General features: G+C 42.0%; 1 protein-coding gene across 1 annotated transcript in view; it reads right to left on the minus strand.

The window, feature by feature from the left end:
• Positions 1-11512, minus strand: part of LOC128733538 (protein grainyhead) — a 380102-nt gene extending 368590 nt beyond the window's left edge. The window contains exon 1 of the mRNA XM_053827190.1: positions 11417-11512. Within this exon, the coding sequence (XP_053683165.1) occupies positions 11417-11454 (38 nt within the window). The 5' untranslated portion in view covers positions 11455-11512. The remainder of the gene's footprint in view (positions 1-11416) is intronic.
• Positions 11513-18565: the final 7053 nt, after the last annotated feature.

The raw sequence follows: 18565 nt of genomic DNA on the forward strand, positions 1-18565 counted from the left end.
GCTCCTGTACAAATGAAATACAAATTTCCTCCTAACTCGAGAACTAATCAAGCAAATAGAACAACATTTGGCATGTGGGTGTTTTTTTTGGTGACAAGAATTTATGCTATGGTGAATTGAGACCCCTCCCCTCTTTATAAGAGGAATTATAACTCCTCTCCCCTTTAAGAGGGGGGGCTTCCACACAAATTTCCTCATAACTCGAGAACTAATCAAGCAAATGCAACCAAATTTGGCATGTGAAGGTTTTCGAGAGCAAGAAAATTTTCTATGGTGAATTAGGACCCCTCCCCACTTTAAGAGGAGGGGCTCCTGTACAAATGAAATACAAATTTCCTCATAACTCGAGAACTAATCAAGCGAATTGAACCAAATTTGGCATATGTGTGTTTTTGGAGACAATTTTTTTTTTCAATGATGAATTGGGACCCCTCCCCACTTTAGGAGGGGGGGTCCTATACAAACGAAATACAAATTTCCTCATAACTCGAGAACTAATCCAGCAAATGGAACCAAATTTGGCGTGTAGGTGTTTTTGGAGGCAAGAATTTTTTCTGTGATGAATTAGGACCTCTTCCCACATTAGGAGGGGGGGCTCCAATACAAATGAAATGCAAATTTCCCCATAACTCGAGAACTAATCAAGCAAATAGAACCAAATTCGGCATGTGGAGGTTTTTGGAGGCAAAAATATTTTCTACGGTGAATTAGGATCCTTCCACACTTCAACAGGGGGGGCTTCTACACAAATGAAATACAAATTTCCTCATAATTCGAGAACTAACCAAGCAAATGGAACCAAATTTGGCATGTGAGAGTTTTAGATGGCAGAATTTTTTTTCTGTGGTGTATTACGACCCCTTTCCCTTTTAAGAGGGTGGGCTCCCATACAAATGAAATACAAATTTCCTTATAATTTGAGTACTAATCAAGCAAATGGAACCAAATTTAGCATGTAGGAGATTTTTGAGTCTTGAATTTATTTTATGATAGTTAGAGACCTCTCACCCCTGTGGTAGGGGGATATGGACTCTCATACAAATAAAACAGAAATTTTTGCGAAACTCAAAAACTAATCCAACTCGAGAAATTCGAGACTCTTCCATAAAACATTAATCAATAACAATACCACAAAAACTATCTATAGTAACACTAGATCATTCAGGACGAGCCGGTCGCGAGTGTTGCCAGTGACCCGCCGTCGGAAGCGCCGCCCACTGGGGGGCTTGCAAAACTCGAGATAGTGACAAAGATCATCCGAGATTCATGATTTATGTACAACACAGGTTAATTTGTGGCAATACGAAGTTTGTCGGGTCAGCTAGTTGATGATAAACTAATTGGTCTGAAGGCTTTTGGATGTGATTTGTCACGTTTTCCTGGTTTTGGTATAAATACAACTTTTACCAATCTCCATGTAGACGGAATATGATTTAGTATCAGACTTGCCTTAAAAATCTCGATTAGAGATGGAATTAGCGCTGATTCTCCATTTTGAATCTGCGCTGGGAAAATCCCATCTGCACCTGCCGATTTAAAAGGTTGAAAGGATCTCACTGCGTTTTCCATCCTAGCCCTAGTGAAAGCCATCCCTGCGACTCTGGTTGCAATCTCTTTTGTTCTCTCAGATCCCGAAGAGTTTCTTTGAGAACATCCTATGTCACAATCAGAGTCCGAGCTGGCAGCAGCATGAGCTGAGGAAGATCCCGGAAAGTGAGTCCCCATCATTAAGTCTAGTACTTCAGTCGGAGATTTTGTGAACGAACCGTCATCTTTCTTGAGAGTACCGAGTCCGTTCGAATGATCCTTAGCAAGAGTCTTGTTAAGTCTTGCCACAATTGGAGTACTTTCAATGCTTTCACAATTGTGTACCCAAGATTTCCTTTTTGATCGTCTTAGTTCTTTGCTATATTCGGTTAGAGCTCTCCTATATTGAGTCCAGTCCGAAGTAATCTTTGCTCTATTGAACAGTTTTCGCGCCATTTTGCGAAGCCGTTCGAGCCTTCTGTTCCTCCAGGGAACATTCCTAGTTGAAGTAACCCTTTTAAGTGGACAATTACTGTTAAAAGCAGAGACTATCGTTTGGTTTAAGACCTTTGAGGCCGACTCAAGTTGTTGAACCGACCTAATTCTTGTAGTGAGGTTTTTCGTTTCGAGCTCAAGCGCATACTGATCCCAGTTGGTTTTCCTAGGATCTCGATATGCGACCTGTGACACTAGGCCACCCACCCATTCAAAAATAATGTGCCTATGATCAGGCAGCGATGCTTCATCCGACACGTGCCAGTTCTGTATTTTCTCTGAAATTACTGGACTGCACAGGGTCAGGTCCAAGACTTCCTCCCTGATAGCATTAATGAATGTTGGTTCATTGCCTCTATTAGCAATATCGATATTGTTTGACAAGAGAAATTCTAAAAGGCACTCACCTCGATTGTTGATGTCAGTACTTCCCCACAGAGTGTGATGAGCGTTGGCATCACAGCCGATGATAGTCTTTGTTGACTTCTCTGCAATATTTTACAAACGCCGCAACCTCTTGAGTGGGAGCCTCAGGACAATCACCAGGAAAATAGGCCGATGCTATGATAATATCGGATTTTCCCCTGGCGGTTGGTACCTCAACTCTGATCGCGACGATGTCTCGTTTAATGAACTCTGTAATGGGAAAACAATTAATATTTGCATTAACCAGGACAGCAGCTCTCGGAGAGTCATGCTTGTCATCATAGTATAACTTACATGTTCTTGTTTGAATACCTTGTATTCTTCCTTTGTAGACCCAGGGCTCTTGAATCAAGGCCAGGTCCACAGCATCTTTGATAAACCTCCTGGAAAGTACGCCCGATGCAGCTTTCGCATGATGGAGGTTTATCTGCAGAACCTTAGTGTTCTGCATTTTTTTGAATTTTCCGCTCACTAGCATTTGGGAGAGACGGATTCCCTGGTGGTTTAGACCTCATGGTGGCAGTTTTCTTACTGCCAGTACCCGAACTCGGTTTGAATCGAGGGGGGGGGGGCTGGCTTCGAGTGGTTTCGCTTTTTCCACGGATCTTACAGGAGTTTCCTGGGCCACTTGTGGAGACCACTGTTTTGGTTCCACTCGGCCCTGGCACCGCCATACTGTCAGGATCCATGGGCATGGGAGACTCACCTCGATGAGTCTTCTCTTTACCAGAATCACTGTTGGGAGCCATTTGAGCATTCTGTGGAACCTCCTGTTTGGATCCAGTAGCTCCATGGATCCCCTGGTTGTTAGGATTCTTGGGGTTTAGAGACTCAGCGCCAGCGGAACCTTGATTCACTTTGACTTCGCTAGAACTGGCCTCAGAGATTTGTGCCTCCACAGGCTGACTTGTGATTTGACGTTGCCTCGGAGTTGTTTTTTTCAGCCGGGTTTCGCCGAACCGAAAATTTATGATGAAGTCTTTATTCACGAGTTGACGCCTAGAAGCTTCATCAATTGTTAGCGACCAATCCGCATGTTTCCCATTGGGATTAGTTCGCTGCAAAATTCGCCATTTGTCAGTAACTAGATTCTCATTCTGACCCTCTATGAGTCCTCTGATTCTCTCGTTATCGAATGACGCGCTTTGTGGGAAGAAAGCATGATAGATTTCTGGACGCGGAATGTTCTTTGCATCCAGAGCAATGAGTCTTGATCCTTCCCATAGAGATAAGCCAGGAACCACTTCCTTCAACCACTCCGAAGTCTCCTGGTCTTTACAAGAAAGAACCAGGTACCCGGACTTGTACGAGCAGTTAAAGAACTTAGGTTTAACCTGCTCGTTACGTTGTTGCTCTATGGCTGTTAGTAGAGCATCTTGTATCGAATCCAGTTGTGCCGTACTCAGTTCAGTGCTGGGATAGTCCTCAGCGAGGATCCCAACTCTGATCTGACTTGCGGCCTCCCTGTAGGAGACACCAGTAGTGGAGTCCGAGGGAAGCTTGGGGGCTTCTCTCGTAGACCTCACTCCTGTTCCCCCCCTTCGAGCGGGATGGGTGGTTTGCTTTCGCACGACCTGTCCCACTCGCTCTCTAGGATTTAGAATTCGCTTCTGTTTTTTGGGGATCGGCTTTTCTCCGCTGCTAGGCAGCTCCGATCCTCGTTGCCTTTTACCTGACACAGAAGCAGATTGAGCTAACACTTGCTCCCGTGCCTCCTTTGCAGGAAGCCCAGAGGCAAGCAAACTCTTTAATTTCTTTTTCTGAGCTTTTGTCAGGTTCCGTTTCCACGGAATTTCATTCTCAGCTGGACCTTCCGCTTTAGGTCCAGATCTGATTGTGACGGTTATTCCGTCGCTTTCATCATCCGTCGACTCACAACGAGTCGGCGTGTTGAGGATAGACGAGGAACAAGACGGAACCTCTGCTAACGCATCGTTCAATTCCTGATCCTCCCCTATGCTCATCTCCTCCTCCTTCGTTTCCGGCAGAGACAGGCTGCCGGAGCCCTGTGTTTTATTTATATTTAGACTCTCCATATGAATCCCACGAGTAGCTCGGTAAAAGATGGTCCGCTGCATCAGTGACCGGCTTAATGCAGTAAGGGCAAGAATACTGTGGAGGGTGCCCTGGTACTCCACAGGCTCCGTTAGCGGCTGAGTATTTCTAGAACCCCCTCCACCATTCATCCCTCGGCACGGGTCGCATGACACCTTGGATTAGGGGTTTATCCATTTAGATTTTTACGTGATAGCCATGGATAACAGCTATTAAAACCATCCTTCTTAGGGGCTTTGGACCCTCTGCTCAGGTTCTTAGTATTTCCAGGTTCATTGAACATGTTGCTACCAAGATCCGTCATTTGCAGGCGAAGTGGGGATTTTGGAGGCATGAATTTATTTTATGATGGTTTGACACCCCTCACCCCTGTGGGATAAGTATTCTCATACAAATAGAACATGATTATACCAGATTATAGCAGGAGAGGATCACTCAGAAAAGGTTTTTTGTGAAATGGTACATCCTACGTAAGGTTTTTCGCGAAATGCTATTCCGCGTTATGGCCAACCGAGAATTGGTGTTCCGCAAAATGGTATTCAACCGAATGTTATACAATCACGACGAATATTTATAATGCTATCCGCTTTATTTTATCTGGCTAAGCAAGGGGAGTTGTTTTCTACTTTACTGTGATAAAAAATTGAAAATTTGTTAATTAAACCGTGCTTTCATAGTTACGTAACTGCCAAAATGAATCATCTAAGGTTGAACTCCTCAGAAACTTGCAAAATTCGAGATTGTAACAAATCCGAGATTCACGATTTTTGTGCAACACAGTTTAATTTGCGGCAATACAAAGTTTGTCAGGTCAGCTATTTTCATATAAAATTTTGTGACATTTCCATAATTTGCTATGAAATAAACAAAAAAAGGATAGGGCTTTGAAATGAAGTGAAAAAAATTTGGCGGCCATTTTGGATTTGGTCGCCATATTGGATTTTATCGAAAAATCGCCGTTTTCGCCATGATTTTCTTTTCGGATTTTAATTTTAATATAATTATTGGAAAGCAGAGAAAAAATGCGACAAGAAACATTCATAAATTTGGTGTATATTGGCATTAACTAAATATTGCGATCAGGGATGAATCCTCCTCAGAATAAAAAAAGAGAAGAGAAAAATTCACACTTTACTCAGTCGCGGTTTATGTTGCTCCGTTTTGCTTGAACTTTTCTCTTTTTTACTGATCGCGATTGCTCAGCCACCTGCTCATTGTTCTTCTCATTGAAGAATAAACTGAGCAACAAAGTGTTAATACACTTTTTGGCTGTCCATGATGGGGCACAAAAAAAACTGTTTAGACTTCTTGCAGCGGCAACAGTGCAAAAAATGTTGCATATGACGATGGTGGATGATAGATATGGCAACAATGTAATTCCCGTGCCGTTGCTTGCTGCAGTACGAGCGCACAATGAGAATCTAAAGTTTGTATCTCTTTATTTTTGGTCTGTTTCTCATTGCGTGGATGTATTTGTGGCAGCAGTTCTGCTCATTTTGTTGAATGAAAAAAGTTGCACTTTTTGCACAATGAGTGAGGAAATGGCAAGCCTGATTGCGATATTTAGACTACCCCAATTTACATGATTATCACAGTCGAATCTCGCACACGAATTCGCTCAAAGAAAATGAAGTGAAGAAGAAGGGAAGGAAGGAAAAAGAAGTCCGACCTATAAGTTGATAAAACTAAACGCCACTCTACTGTCAGATTAACAGTGCAAAATGCGGTATGTTTCATTAAATGATTATCACAATAGTCTATCTAAATAGTCTTAAGAAGGGCAATACAATAATTAATTATCTGTAGCAAAGTTTACAATTTTCATGTAATGTTAAATCTTGTTACAGATAATTAAACTTGTGCTGGTGGGTATATTTAAAACAATGCATTGCGCTCGTGCAATCTCTCCGTTGGCGATGGTCTTGTTATACGACATTGGTCTAACAAGCCAGTCGAAGTAGGTTCATCCAATTGATCATTCTTCGCACCAGACACTTCCTTCCTCTACAAAAATTGCTTTGCACGTGTCGGTTTGTCTGGAAAACTTTACTCGTGCATAGTTTGCCAAAACTTTTCGCGCTCGACTGTATCGTAAGCTGCCCTGAAATCCACGAAAATATGTTGCGTGGGCAAGTTATAAAGCAAAGGAAACCCTTGGTGCAGGGTACAGGGTAATTGCGGGGTCTGTGCTACGATACATTGGAGTGGAACTTATTAAAATGGGCCCGGACAAGTTGGCCGGCTGTCTGCATCAAGTGATTGTCAAGATTTGGGATACGGAACGACTACCGGAGGAGTAGAAATACGTGGTTATCTGTCCTATCTACAAGAAATGTGATAAGCTGGATTGTGAGAACTACCGAGTATTCACTATCCTGAATGCCGCATACAAAGTGCTGTCCCAAGTCATCTTTCATCGATTATCGCCAATAGCCAATAGATTTGTGGGAGGTTACCAGGCCGGCTTCATGGAGGGTCGGTCTACAACGGATCAAATCTTCACCCTGCGGCAGATCCTCCAGAAGTGCCGCGAATTCCGAGTCCCCACCCACCACCTGTTCATCGATTTCAAAGCCGCATATGATAGCGTAAACCGATAAGAGCTATGGAAAATTTTGGACGAAAACGGCTTTCCGGGTAAGCTTACTAGACTTATCATGGCTACGATGGATGGGATCTCACACAGCAGTGTGAGAATCTCGGGTGGACTGTCGCACCCATTCGAATCTCGCAGGGGACTTCGACAAGGAGATGGTCTTTCCTGCCTGCTATTCAACATTGCGCTTGAAGGTGTTATAAGACAAGCGGCGATCGAAATGCGAGGCACGATTTACAATAAATCCAGTCAATTTATTTGCTTTGCTGACGATGTAGATGCTGTCGGCAGAACATTTGAGGCGGTGGAAGATCAGTACACCAGACTAAAACGCGAAGCAGAGAAGATTGGATTGAAGATAAATACGTCTAAAACGAAGTATATGTTGGCGGGCGGGGCCGAGCGCGACAGGGCCCGCTTGGGCAGTACCGTGGTAATCGACTGGGATGAGTTCGAGGTAGTCGACGAGTTCGTATACCTTGGCTCACTGGCAACAGAGGACAACAATACCAGCCGTGAGATTAAAAGACGTATTATCAGCGGAAGTCGGGCCTACTACGGACTCCACAAACACTTGCGGTCGAACAATTTGAGCCCCCGTACAAAGTGCACACTGTACAAAACGCTAATTAGACCGGTTGTCCTCTACGGGCACGAAACGTGGACACTGCTAGAAGAGGGGCAACGAGCACTCGGAGTTCTCGAACGGCGGGTGCTAAGAACCATCTTTGGCGGAGTGCAAGAGAACGGTGTATGGAGGCGAGGAATGAACCACGAGCTCGCGCGTCTCTACGGTGAACCAAGTATTCAGAAGGTGGTTAAAGCTGGACGGATACGTTGGACAGGACATGTTGCTAGAATGCCGGACAACTATCCTGCAAAAATGGTTTTCGCATCAAATCCGGTAGGAACAATATTGATATTGCCTTACGAAATGGATTAGGTTATTGCTAAATTAGGGATAGACAATGTAATAAGTAGAGGTGGAAAAGCACCTTGTAGGCAGTGTTGATCTGTGTAATGCTGCGGTAATTACAGCAAACGTGTCGATTGTAGATGGGACAAACCACATCTTCGATCCACTTCTGCAGCATTTTCTCCTCCTCACAGGAAAATTTTCGATGAAGTGCCATTGCTAGTGGTGTCGTACCTTTTTTGTAGTGTTCTACCGGGAGCCTGTCCTCTCCGGCAGCTTTATCAGTTTTCATCTGTTGGATTTTTCGCCGTATATCTTTGAGGTTGGGTACCGGAACACTATTATCGGATCGGTTGTGGGCAGTCCTAGATTAACCTTCATTCTGCCTCCTTCTGTTATATCGCTATCGAAATACTGCTTCCACGTGTAGTGCACCTTGGGTCCGTTTGTGATCGGGTTTCCCTGCTCGTCTCTACACATATCAATCTTCGGTGTATATCCTTTACGAGATTGGTTTACCTTCTCATAGAACATAAAGCCTTAATAACACTTCTAATTCTTCACGATTTCTGTCCTCTTTCTGGCGCTGGTGAACTTATGATGGCATAGTCCTCTCGCCTTCCAATCCAACATGCGATCTTGCATTCTACCCAGCACTACAAAGCCCGTTCCTAGCTTATTGGAAGCCCCACTGCTCTGGAAAATTTGACCTTACCGCCACTAAACTTCTACACCTTTTCGCTTTTTCGGCAGATTTGCTGCAGTACCACGATGCCGATCCTTCTGAGCCCAAGTTATTCGAGCTGCACTCTGCCGCCACCCACGATCCGCAATCCGGAGTATCTCAAGGTATCAATTTAGGACCTATGTAATTCTTACTGTTCGTTAACGGCGCGGTTATTCGACCGTTTCCTCCTAGAATAAGGTTGTGTTATACTGATGATGTAAACACGTTGATGATGTAAAAACAGCCGTGATTCCGCAAAACTACTGTGTTGGGCAGTGTCAAATAAATTACCAGAACAAAAAATTGCATAGTAAAATACTATTTTTTAAAACGTGATCGAGTAAATGCCGGTTACAGAATGCAAGAAGTGGCAGTCATTACTCTACCAATAAATTTAAAAAAAAATTAATTTCAATTCAATCCAGTCATTATTTGGCATAATCTTTCCTCAGTTTTATTTGGTATATTTTACAACTTTGTCCTCAATTTTGCTACTCTCACCTAGAAAATTGCTATACATTAATTCATCTCTACGTCTTAAGATCACATTAATATTTTCAATTACATTTAGAAGTCAAATTTCGCAATGTAATTCTTTCTAGTGATTCAAGCTTGATAACAATGAAACCCAATTGGTTGAATCTTTTCTGTAAATGATTATTTTAGACTACTTGAACTATAAATGACTTGTAGAAATGATTGTGTCATGCACCATGACGTTCAAAAATGAAACTATTTTGCAATCAACTCATCCTCACAAGCAATCGCAGGTTACCTCACCAAATGAACGCAGCCTTGTATCAATACGCAATACATTTCTCGAAAGGGCTTACAGCAAAAACCACCGAGCGTCATTATCGCTGGTACGTTGCCCACATCCTGGAAAAATGTCCTCCGAGACGTGCCAAGAATTCCACAATATTCGTTTCTCGAAATTAAAACCCATTTTATGCAACGAATAAATTTCTTGCGGTCAGCAAGGCAAGAAAGAAAAAAAACACAACAAACAACACTCAATACCCTGCGACCAATGCCAATGCCATCCTTATTACATGTTCATGAGAATCCTGCCGACTGATTCTGTGCCCATCTGCCATCGGAACCGATTTCCAACTTCAGAATCGACAAAAATGACGAAGAGAATGGCGCACATAAATTAAAGTCGGCCGTGTGCGTGCATGTGCCACTGACTGGGGAGCTGAGCTGAGCTGTGGTGGATCGCCGCAGCAAGAAGGAATCTTTGCGGGCAGCATAGCTACATACGCACCGAGCGCAGACGCTGCTACCTGGCTGAATGGAATCGATCTCGCGGGCTTTGTCCCCTGCCTGTACTTGTAGGTACATATGTTCCGTAGGAAGATTGAATTTCTGCTGTCCCCCACCCGAATCGGAGACGACTAAGTGCGGTTAGTGCGGCTACTTATAGGTTCAACCGCGTTCTGCACTGCGTCGTCTCAGGTTGAAATTAAATTAACATCGAATTAGTATGCGCAAGACGGTGGTTATTATGCGAACGTTAACGACGAAACGGCGCATGAATGTTTAATGACGGTGCTACGCGGTAATGGGCAAATTGATGACGGAAAAAATTGAGAACCCTTTTTCGGTGACGCGAAAGCCTCCCCGGTCCGGTGGTTGACATTGGCCAAGCGAGCGAGCGAGAGAGCGAGGGCCACTCAAATTGACGTTTTGTTTTTCGTTGGTGGTGGTTTGAATTGATCCGAAATGAATGTAATTTTATAATAAACACGATTGATTTGGTACATTCTGATCCTATCGATACAGGGAAATAATAGCTGGTAAGCTAGCACTAGAATGCTATTGTCGTTCATACTTCTGTGGTAACTGTCAGGTTCCGAATCTAGCTTTAACAAAAGAGATTGAAAACCCATTAAATTTAATTATATTTATCTAAAGGTATAAATTCCAACTTCTATGGGTGTTTTTATAACTTAACTGAAAAGCTTCAGGATTAATGGACCTTCGGCAGCCATTAAGCATTTCAACCTAAATACTTCACCACCTAATGATGAATTGAAAATCACTTGTTAACGTAGTTCTTTTCACACTCGGCAGGTACTAGGATCGCTATCCGACCGTACGGCCACAGCGCGACCAAACGACGGCCATAAATCAATTGTCGTCGTACAGTTCGGAAAATGATTGAAAATGTGCCGTGTCCCAATAATTTAAATTTATAACCCACTCGAAGGCTTTTGCAGTATGACCACTCTAACTTGAGCGGGAAAGTGCAGTAAATATAATATTTACATGCTGCACAGAGTAAAATAAAGCACACCAAGCCTTCCGTCCGATCTGTGCCTACCCGATTTTGCCCCCAGCCAGAGCGGAAAGTATCGCAGCTTCCCGCTATCACCATAAATTACGGAAGCTCACCCGTGGGCTCGGATACAGTGCATGTATGGTCCCCCTCCCGTGTTGTGTCTAGGAGAGGTGTAATGAAATAGTAGATTCGTTATCCTAGGTACGGCACAATATGTTTATAAGCGTTTTCTTAGTCTATTAATTTATCCTCCCATCTGGTACATATCCTCGACCCAAATACTAAAATTAGATCTTTGCTGATCAAGTCAACATTCAGGATCGGGGATGTTTGGCTGCTCGCATCCACCAGGAATAGCGTGAGACCCCAAATCAAGCTAGTCGCACTTACCTTTGCTGAATCTGCGCGCTGATATCGTCCGGATTCATATCGGATGCGACCACGTACACCGTCGTCCCGTCCGGTCCCTGCTGCTGGGTGTACTGCAAATTTCCCTGCACCACAATCTGCGTCCCGTCCATCAGGCCGAGCTCGTTGTTGGCGTACAAACTTTCCAGCCCCTTCTGGTCGGTATAGATAACGGTCTTGTTGCCGTCGTTGTACACGTAATCGATTTGGGCCTTCGGATCCTGCTGCCCGCCCGTAGGATCCTGGCTCGCCATCGGTTCGAAGTGCGGGATGGCAGCTTTCGGATCGCCGTAAATGACATTTTTCGGCTCGCCACCAACGGTGTACACGATCTGTTTGGGCTGCTGCTGCTGTTGCTGATTGATGACCACCGCCTGATCTGGGGAGGAGTCGTTCGCTGAATTGCCATAGATCGGCTGCTGTTTGTCCTCGGCCTCCTTCTCGAACTGTAGAACAGTCGTCGGCAGCTGGTCGGCCGGTGCGTTCGAGGGTCCTCCGCCGGTGGCATGGTGGTGATGGTGGCCACTGTAGATGCCGTTCGGATCGGCTGAAAGTTTGTTGATTAATTGATCGTTGACCGTTGCTGGCGCGGTAGCCGGAGCATTCACGATGCGGGTCAGAATCGTTTCGCCATTCTCGTTACGCGTGATGATGTGATGCTCACCGTTGATGATCTCGCGACTAATGATCTGCTGGTTGCCGAGCAAACGCTGAATGTGTGCGTTGTCCAGTATGCGCACTGATTGATCGTCCGGCGAGAGACGGGCCAGTGACTGATGTTGTTGCTGTTGTTGTTGCTGCTGCTGTTGGTGATGGTGTTGTTGTTGTTGTTGCTGCTGCTGTTGTTGTTGAACATCACCATTCAAGCCGGATGGTATCAATCTTCCGTCGATTACTTGGTCTCCTGGCGAGAGCCGTTGGACATGCTGTTCCTCCTCGTGAGTTTGATGATGCTGATGATGATGGTGATGATGATGTTGTTGCTGCTGCTGTTGTTGCTGCTGTTGTTGCTGCTGCTGCTGATGTTGCTCCTGAATTAAACGTGAATGAAGCAAATTTTGTTCTACCTCATGATCGGGGGAAGCCATCTGATGCGGGTGGCCTGCCTGGACGATCGTGGTCAAATGTTGCGGCGATTGGATGGCCGCTACCGAGTTATTGATCTTATGGCCCGGATTGGCGTACAGGTAAACCGTGTTGGTTTCTTTGTCGTAGACCTTTGTCTGACCCACATCCCCCGCATAGTCTTTGTGCAGATCCAGCACGCTGACATTAGTCATTGTCGCCAGCTCCGGCGGGGGTGTGGGTGGATTCGATCGAATCTCGTTTTGTGCTTGCTGCTGTTGCTGTTGCTGTTGTTGTTGTTGCTGCTGCTGCTGTTGTTGTTGTTGCATTTCAGGTGAGGAAGACATCTCTACGCTCGAACTTTCTCTACGAGATTCGAATCGGTCTCTATGAGCAATTGCACTTTAAGTTGTTTTAGAGTAGGTTAATACTGATTACTGGAAGCGCTGTTGAGTATTTTCCTTAGTGCGGACGGCTGATATCACATTGTCTGTTTGCTAATCTCTGATTTCTGGGCGGATTTATTTGCTTAGCTAATTGCACGTTTACATAGTTTGATCTGTAAAGAAACAAAAAAAATCCTTCCATTAAAATCACTTCTGTACGACTGTAAACGGTAATTTATTTCCACTAATCGGTGTCACGCTACAAAGTGTGTGAACTCAAAATCTAAGCCATAATAATTCTCTGGCCGTGTATTCTGAAATGAATCGCTGCCTGTGAAGCAGCTCGTGTCAATTTAGTCGCTAATGTTTTACAAAGTGCCAGTTTTTTAGCAAATATTTTTCCAACATCCGCCGAAAATTTAACTCAGAATAAATGACCAACCAAATAAATAGTACATAAACAACAGTGATTAAAAGTAACGTTTGGAGCAGTTTAGCACACCACCGACGGCGGTTCTCAGTCACAGTCAAGAGTCGACAGTTAGTAAGAGTTAACCAGTCGGAATGTACGCAAGCTGTGAAGTAGGCTTATAGCGTGATTTATGTTGTAAATTGGCTAACGCTACAGCCAGCCAGCGTAGCGGTGATCAAGCTGAGAGTGTCAATTGAGGTTGTTGGCCTTTTCGGATTCGGTGACGATCGCCACGATGTACCTTCGCGTGTACCTGTTTATCGTAAATTCATGCCGAGAGGCTTTCTAATGAAATAGGATATTTGAAAGCATTTTAGGAACACGAATTTGCAAACGTTAGATTTTATACGTTATTAAACGTTAGATATTTAACAAAATATAAACTACACTTTTAGCGGAAAGCATTCTCATTTAAAACATGTTCGAGGTATCACGACTGAATTACACGTCTCCGCAGTTTGAAAGAAACTTAATCTGTAATTCTAGTCCATCATCTGCGGAAACAGTCCGCGGGCCGCAATTTGGCCATTACTGATCTAAAAGATGACGATTAGCGCCATTCCATTCACATACAATAAATTAGAATTAAACATTTTTCGATTTCTATTTTGACCAAACTGGAAAAAGTCATAATCTAGAGGGCTGGGAGCACGGTTGACCATTATTTGTTTTCATTCGATCGCTCCGTGTTTTTAGAAATTTGTATTGCTCAACACAGTATTTATTCAAGCAGTTTGCGCGAGTGTAGTGTTTAGTGTTTGCCAAAATTAATAAAAATAAGTAGTATATGTATGGAAGCGGATTATTTCCTGGTGGTGGTGGTATTACCTACGAGATTCCCAACTTTTTACCGATGCCACGATGTGATAGATTCTCATTTTCGATGTACTTGTGCAGATTGTTTTTCGCCAACAAGTTGTTCTTTCGACGCCATTTTTCAGATATTTACACACCTGACGAAAAGACTCACACACTGTAAACATTGCACTTTGAACTTTCTCCATACAGAATTTCAGTTAATTTTACTCAACGGTTCAAAAGATGGAGCAATTATAGTGTGTTGAAATTGTACCGTGGGCACCCCGTGGACTTGTTGAATGATCCGACTATATCGGCTGAGATCGCCAATGTAACTTCTCAGTTTGGCAACGTGTGGAAGTTCATTCCGCTTTTGAGTATTAAAATTGTAAAAACAGTCTGGCGAAAAATTAAATCCGTCAGGACATTTTTAAAAAAGGGATTTTTAAAATCGCGATTATAATAAACAACAATGTGCTCATTAAGACACATTGTCAGATGGATTGATGGACCTTGAAATGCGGTCATACATATATATTCATATTTTTTGAAACGATGGTTCTACAATTGATGAAGGGACGGTAGGGGAAATAAATAAAAAAAATTTGGTGAAGGAGGGGAAGAAGCATTTCAAGGTCAAGACTAACACCCATATTCTGTATTTCGAACGAGTTGAAATATTTCGATCGACTAGGCAAATATTTCGTTCGAGTTGTTTTTTCATATGAAGATCTTTCGTTCGAGCCGCTGTTTTTTCGAACGAAACATAAACCCGTTCGGAATACAGAATAGGGGTGTAAAAACTTGAGATTAGTCTATTTCATAGGAATGGGGCCTTCCCTCGAAAACCCGCGCCGAGAAACGCGGCTAACACACGCTGACAGACGAACAACGTCACGTGCAGTACTTTGCAAGTCGTAAGGGCCGGCATAGTGTCGTCGTCCTGCCAGTAAAAACCAGTTAGATTTAAACTTCTCGCTCGGTGGTAATCTGCAATTGATGTAGGAAGAGGCACAATATGTGTCGATAACCCAACCAAAAACGCGTCGCTATCTTGATAACTGGATTTTGCAGTCTCCTTCTGTCCAGCGCCTCTATCGTTCAAAGGTACAAGTACCAGCGAACCACATGCCCTGGCGGGTGTTGTGGGTTCAAATCCGGTTATAATCTAGATTATAGCTTGGTTCGACTCATGCACCTTCCAGCATTGGACAAAAGGTACGAGTCAAAATGACTACTTGTGATGCGTAGCTACCAATATCCCCCCTTTCTTTTCGCTCTTCCCCTCCTTCACCAAAAATTTTCATTTCTTTCCCCTACCGTCCCTTCATCAATTGTAGAACCATCGTGTCAAAAAATATTAAAATATATGTATGACCGCATTTCAAGGTCAAGACTAAAATCTTGAGATTAGTCTAATACAAATAGGGTATGTTGCTGCTTCGTCGTAATTGCCTATTCCCGTCCTATCCAACACAAATTATTAAAAATATTAGCATTTTATGACACACAATGCAAAACTGGTTATTCCCTAATGTTTGTTGTCTATCATACGAGATCAATCAAAGTGAGCTGAGATCTAATTAAATACTTTTTATCATATTAAGAAGTCCTACCAGCCAAATTTGCTACGTTTTTTCGTGCGACTAAGAAGAAAATGTCGATTAAACGTTTTAATTTCCGTCATTCATAAATGAAAATAACTCCAGCAAGGCATAGTCGTTATTCTACAGCCAGGAAAACTTGCCTGACCTGCAATTTGCAAATTGAGATTTTGCAAAATAACATTTGTCATGCCGTCCTTCACAAATACATGCACGTTAGCTTCGTAAACATTGTAGTGATTTTTAGTTCGGACGATGAAAAATTTTGATGGATGAATTTTAAAACGGTACGACAAATTTAAGAAATAAAGTCAGTTGCGTAATTTCAATAATATGCTTAAATAATCGCTTTTCAGTGATTTCAAAGTCCAAGGATCGGAAGGTAAGTGTATTTTAGTTAAATCAGCACAAGAACTTTTGGAGTATTTATTAAATCCATCCAACAAATGATGAAAATTAGAATGGCTTTATTTACTACGACGGGAATTAGAAATAAACCCTACAACACTTTTGCCAAAAATAGGGTGGGAATGAATATGACGCACTAATAGAGTTTTAAACAATATATTTGGTCTTAGGAGTGTAATCGTGAGTATTTTTAGTGGAATCAGAGAAAGTTTATTCGAGTTGTTTTTTCTTTATTTTTCGTAGGTTACAAGGTTGCAGCACACAGTGCACAGTGGTCCAAAAGGGCGAAAAGCAGAACCTTTTTCCTAGTGTCTTTTGCTTTCATTTTATCATTTATGATCTTCAGCACTATTGTTCGTATGAAAATCTGCCTTAATCTAAAACTGTCAAAAGTTCGTCATTGCTTACTATAATGAAAATAAAAAAATAACTCTTTTGTGTTAGGAAATACAGACATAGTTTCTTCGGCAATGTTGCAAATATTGTAAAAAAAGCAACTTTGCTTAAGAAATAAAATTTCTATCTTTATCGAGTGCTGAACTGTAGGGCATATTCTTTAAAACTTCTTTCAAAATTGGTTTGTCATACTTAGCTTTTGTTAGTTGCATTTTACAAGAATACAATGTTCTAAGCAATTATCGAAGCTCTCAAAATACACGTTTTTGCGGAAGACCGCGAATCTCTTGGACCTTTACTTGCTGAGTTATCGCATATTCAAGCTTTAAATTTCCATAGCTTCACGAGCCCATGGGGTAAAATGGGGCAAGCGGATTTATAAAATCAGCACTTCATCTTAAAGCTTAAGTCAAGTACTATAAACTTGTATGGGTTCCGCTTGTCCCAATCACTCAAATGAGAGTACGGCAAGCATATGTTTTATGTGTTCCGCGATCGCGAAAGGCTCGATACACGTCCATTTTTTTTTGTATTCGTGGATAGACACATGGTTTCTTCGGCAAAGTTATAGAAAATATAAAGAAATAACATTTCTATCTCTACCGAGTGCAGAGCTGTAGAGAATTTTCTTTGGAAATTCTTTAAAAATAAGTTTTTCATATTTAGCGTATGTTGGTTGCATTTTACAAGAGTATATATATATATATATATATATATGGATTTAATTATGGTAATGGCTAATGCCGGATTTTTTGTGTGCTTTCAGCGTATAAAAAGCATGGCAAGAGTATTAATTTTCACTTTTTGGGTGCGCAGAATTAGGAGCAAATATGCGCAGAATTAGGAACATGGGCAAGAAAATGCGCAGAATTAGGCACCGTGGATAAGTTTACAAAACGAAAAAAATACTCAATTGTTGGTCGACTTATAATTCCCATATTTTTTACCAGATATTATAGACCGTACCACTACACGTTGCTGCTATCCACGTTGTTAATTTAAATCTAGGATACTTAGAATAGCGGAAGAATCATAAAAATGTCTTTAACTGCGCAGAATATGGTACGTTTACGGTATATATATATATATCTATATATATATATATATATATATATATATATATATATATATATATATATATATATATATATATATATATATATATATATATATATATATATATATATATATATATATATATATATATATATATATATATATATATATATATATACTAGCTGACCCGACTAACTTCATATTGCCACAAATTAACCTGTGTTGTACATAAATCATGAATCTCGGATGATCTTTGTCACTATCTCGAGTTTTGCAAGCCCCCCAGTGGGCGGCGCTTCCGACGGCGGGTCACCGGCAACACTCGCGACCGGCTCGTCCTGAATGATCTAGTGTTACTATAGATAGTTTTTGTGGTCTTGTTATTGATTAATGTTTTATGGAAGAGTCTCGAATTTCTCGAGTTGGATTAGTTTTTGAGTTCCGCAAAAATTTCTGTTTTATTTGTATGAGAGTCCATATCCCCCTACCACAGGGGTGAGAGGTCTCTAACTATCATAAAATAAATTCAAGACTCAAAAATCTCCTACATGCTAAATTTGGTTCCATTTGCTTGATTAGTACTCAAATTATAAGGAAATTTGTATTTCATTTGTATGGGAGCCCACCCTCTTAAAAGGGAAAGGGGTCGTAATACACCACAGAAAAAAAATTCTGCCATCTAAAACTCTCACATGCCAAATTTGGTTCCATTTGCTTGATTAGTTCTAAAGTTATGAGCAAATTTGTATTTCGTTTGAATGGGAGCCCCCCCCCCCTCCTAAAAAGGTAAGAAGTCCTAATTCATAATGGGAAAAATGGTTGCCTCCAAAAACACCCACATGCCAAATATGGTTCCATTTGCTTGATTAGTTCTCGAATTATGAGGAAATTTGTATTTCATTTGTGTAGAAGCCCCCCTTCTTGAAGTGTGGAAGGATCCTAATTC

This window comes from Sabethes cyaneus, chromosome 2 (genome assembly GCF_943734655.1).
Source record: "Sabethes cyaneus chromosome 2, idSabCyanKW18_F2, whole genome shotgun sequence".
NCBI classification, from domain to species: domain Eukaryota; kingdom Metazoa; phylum Arthropoda; class Insecta; order Diptera; family Culicidae; genus Sabethes; species Sabethes cyaneus.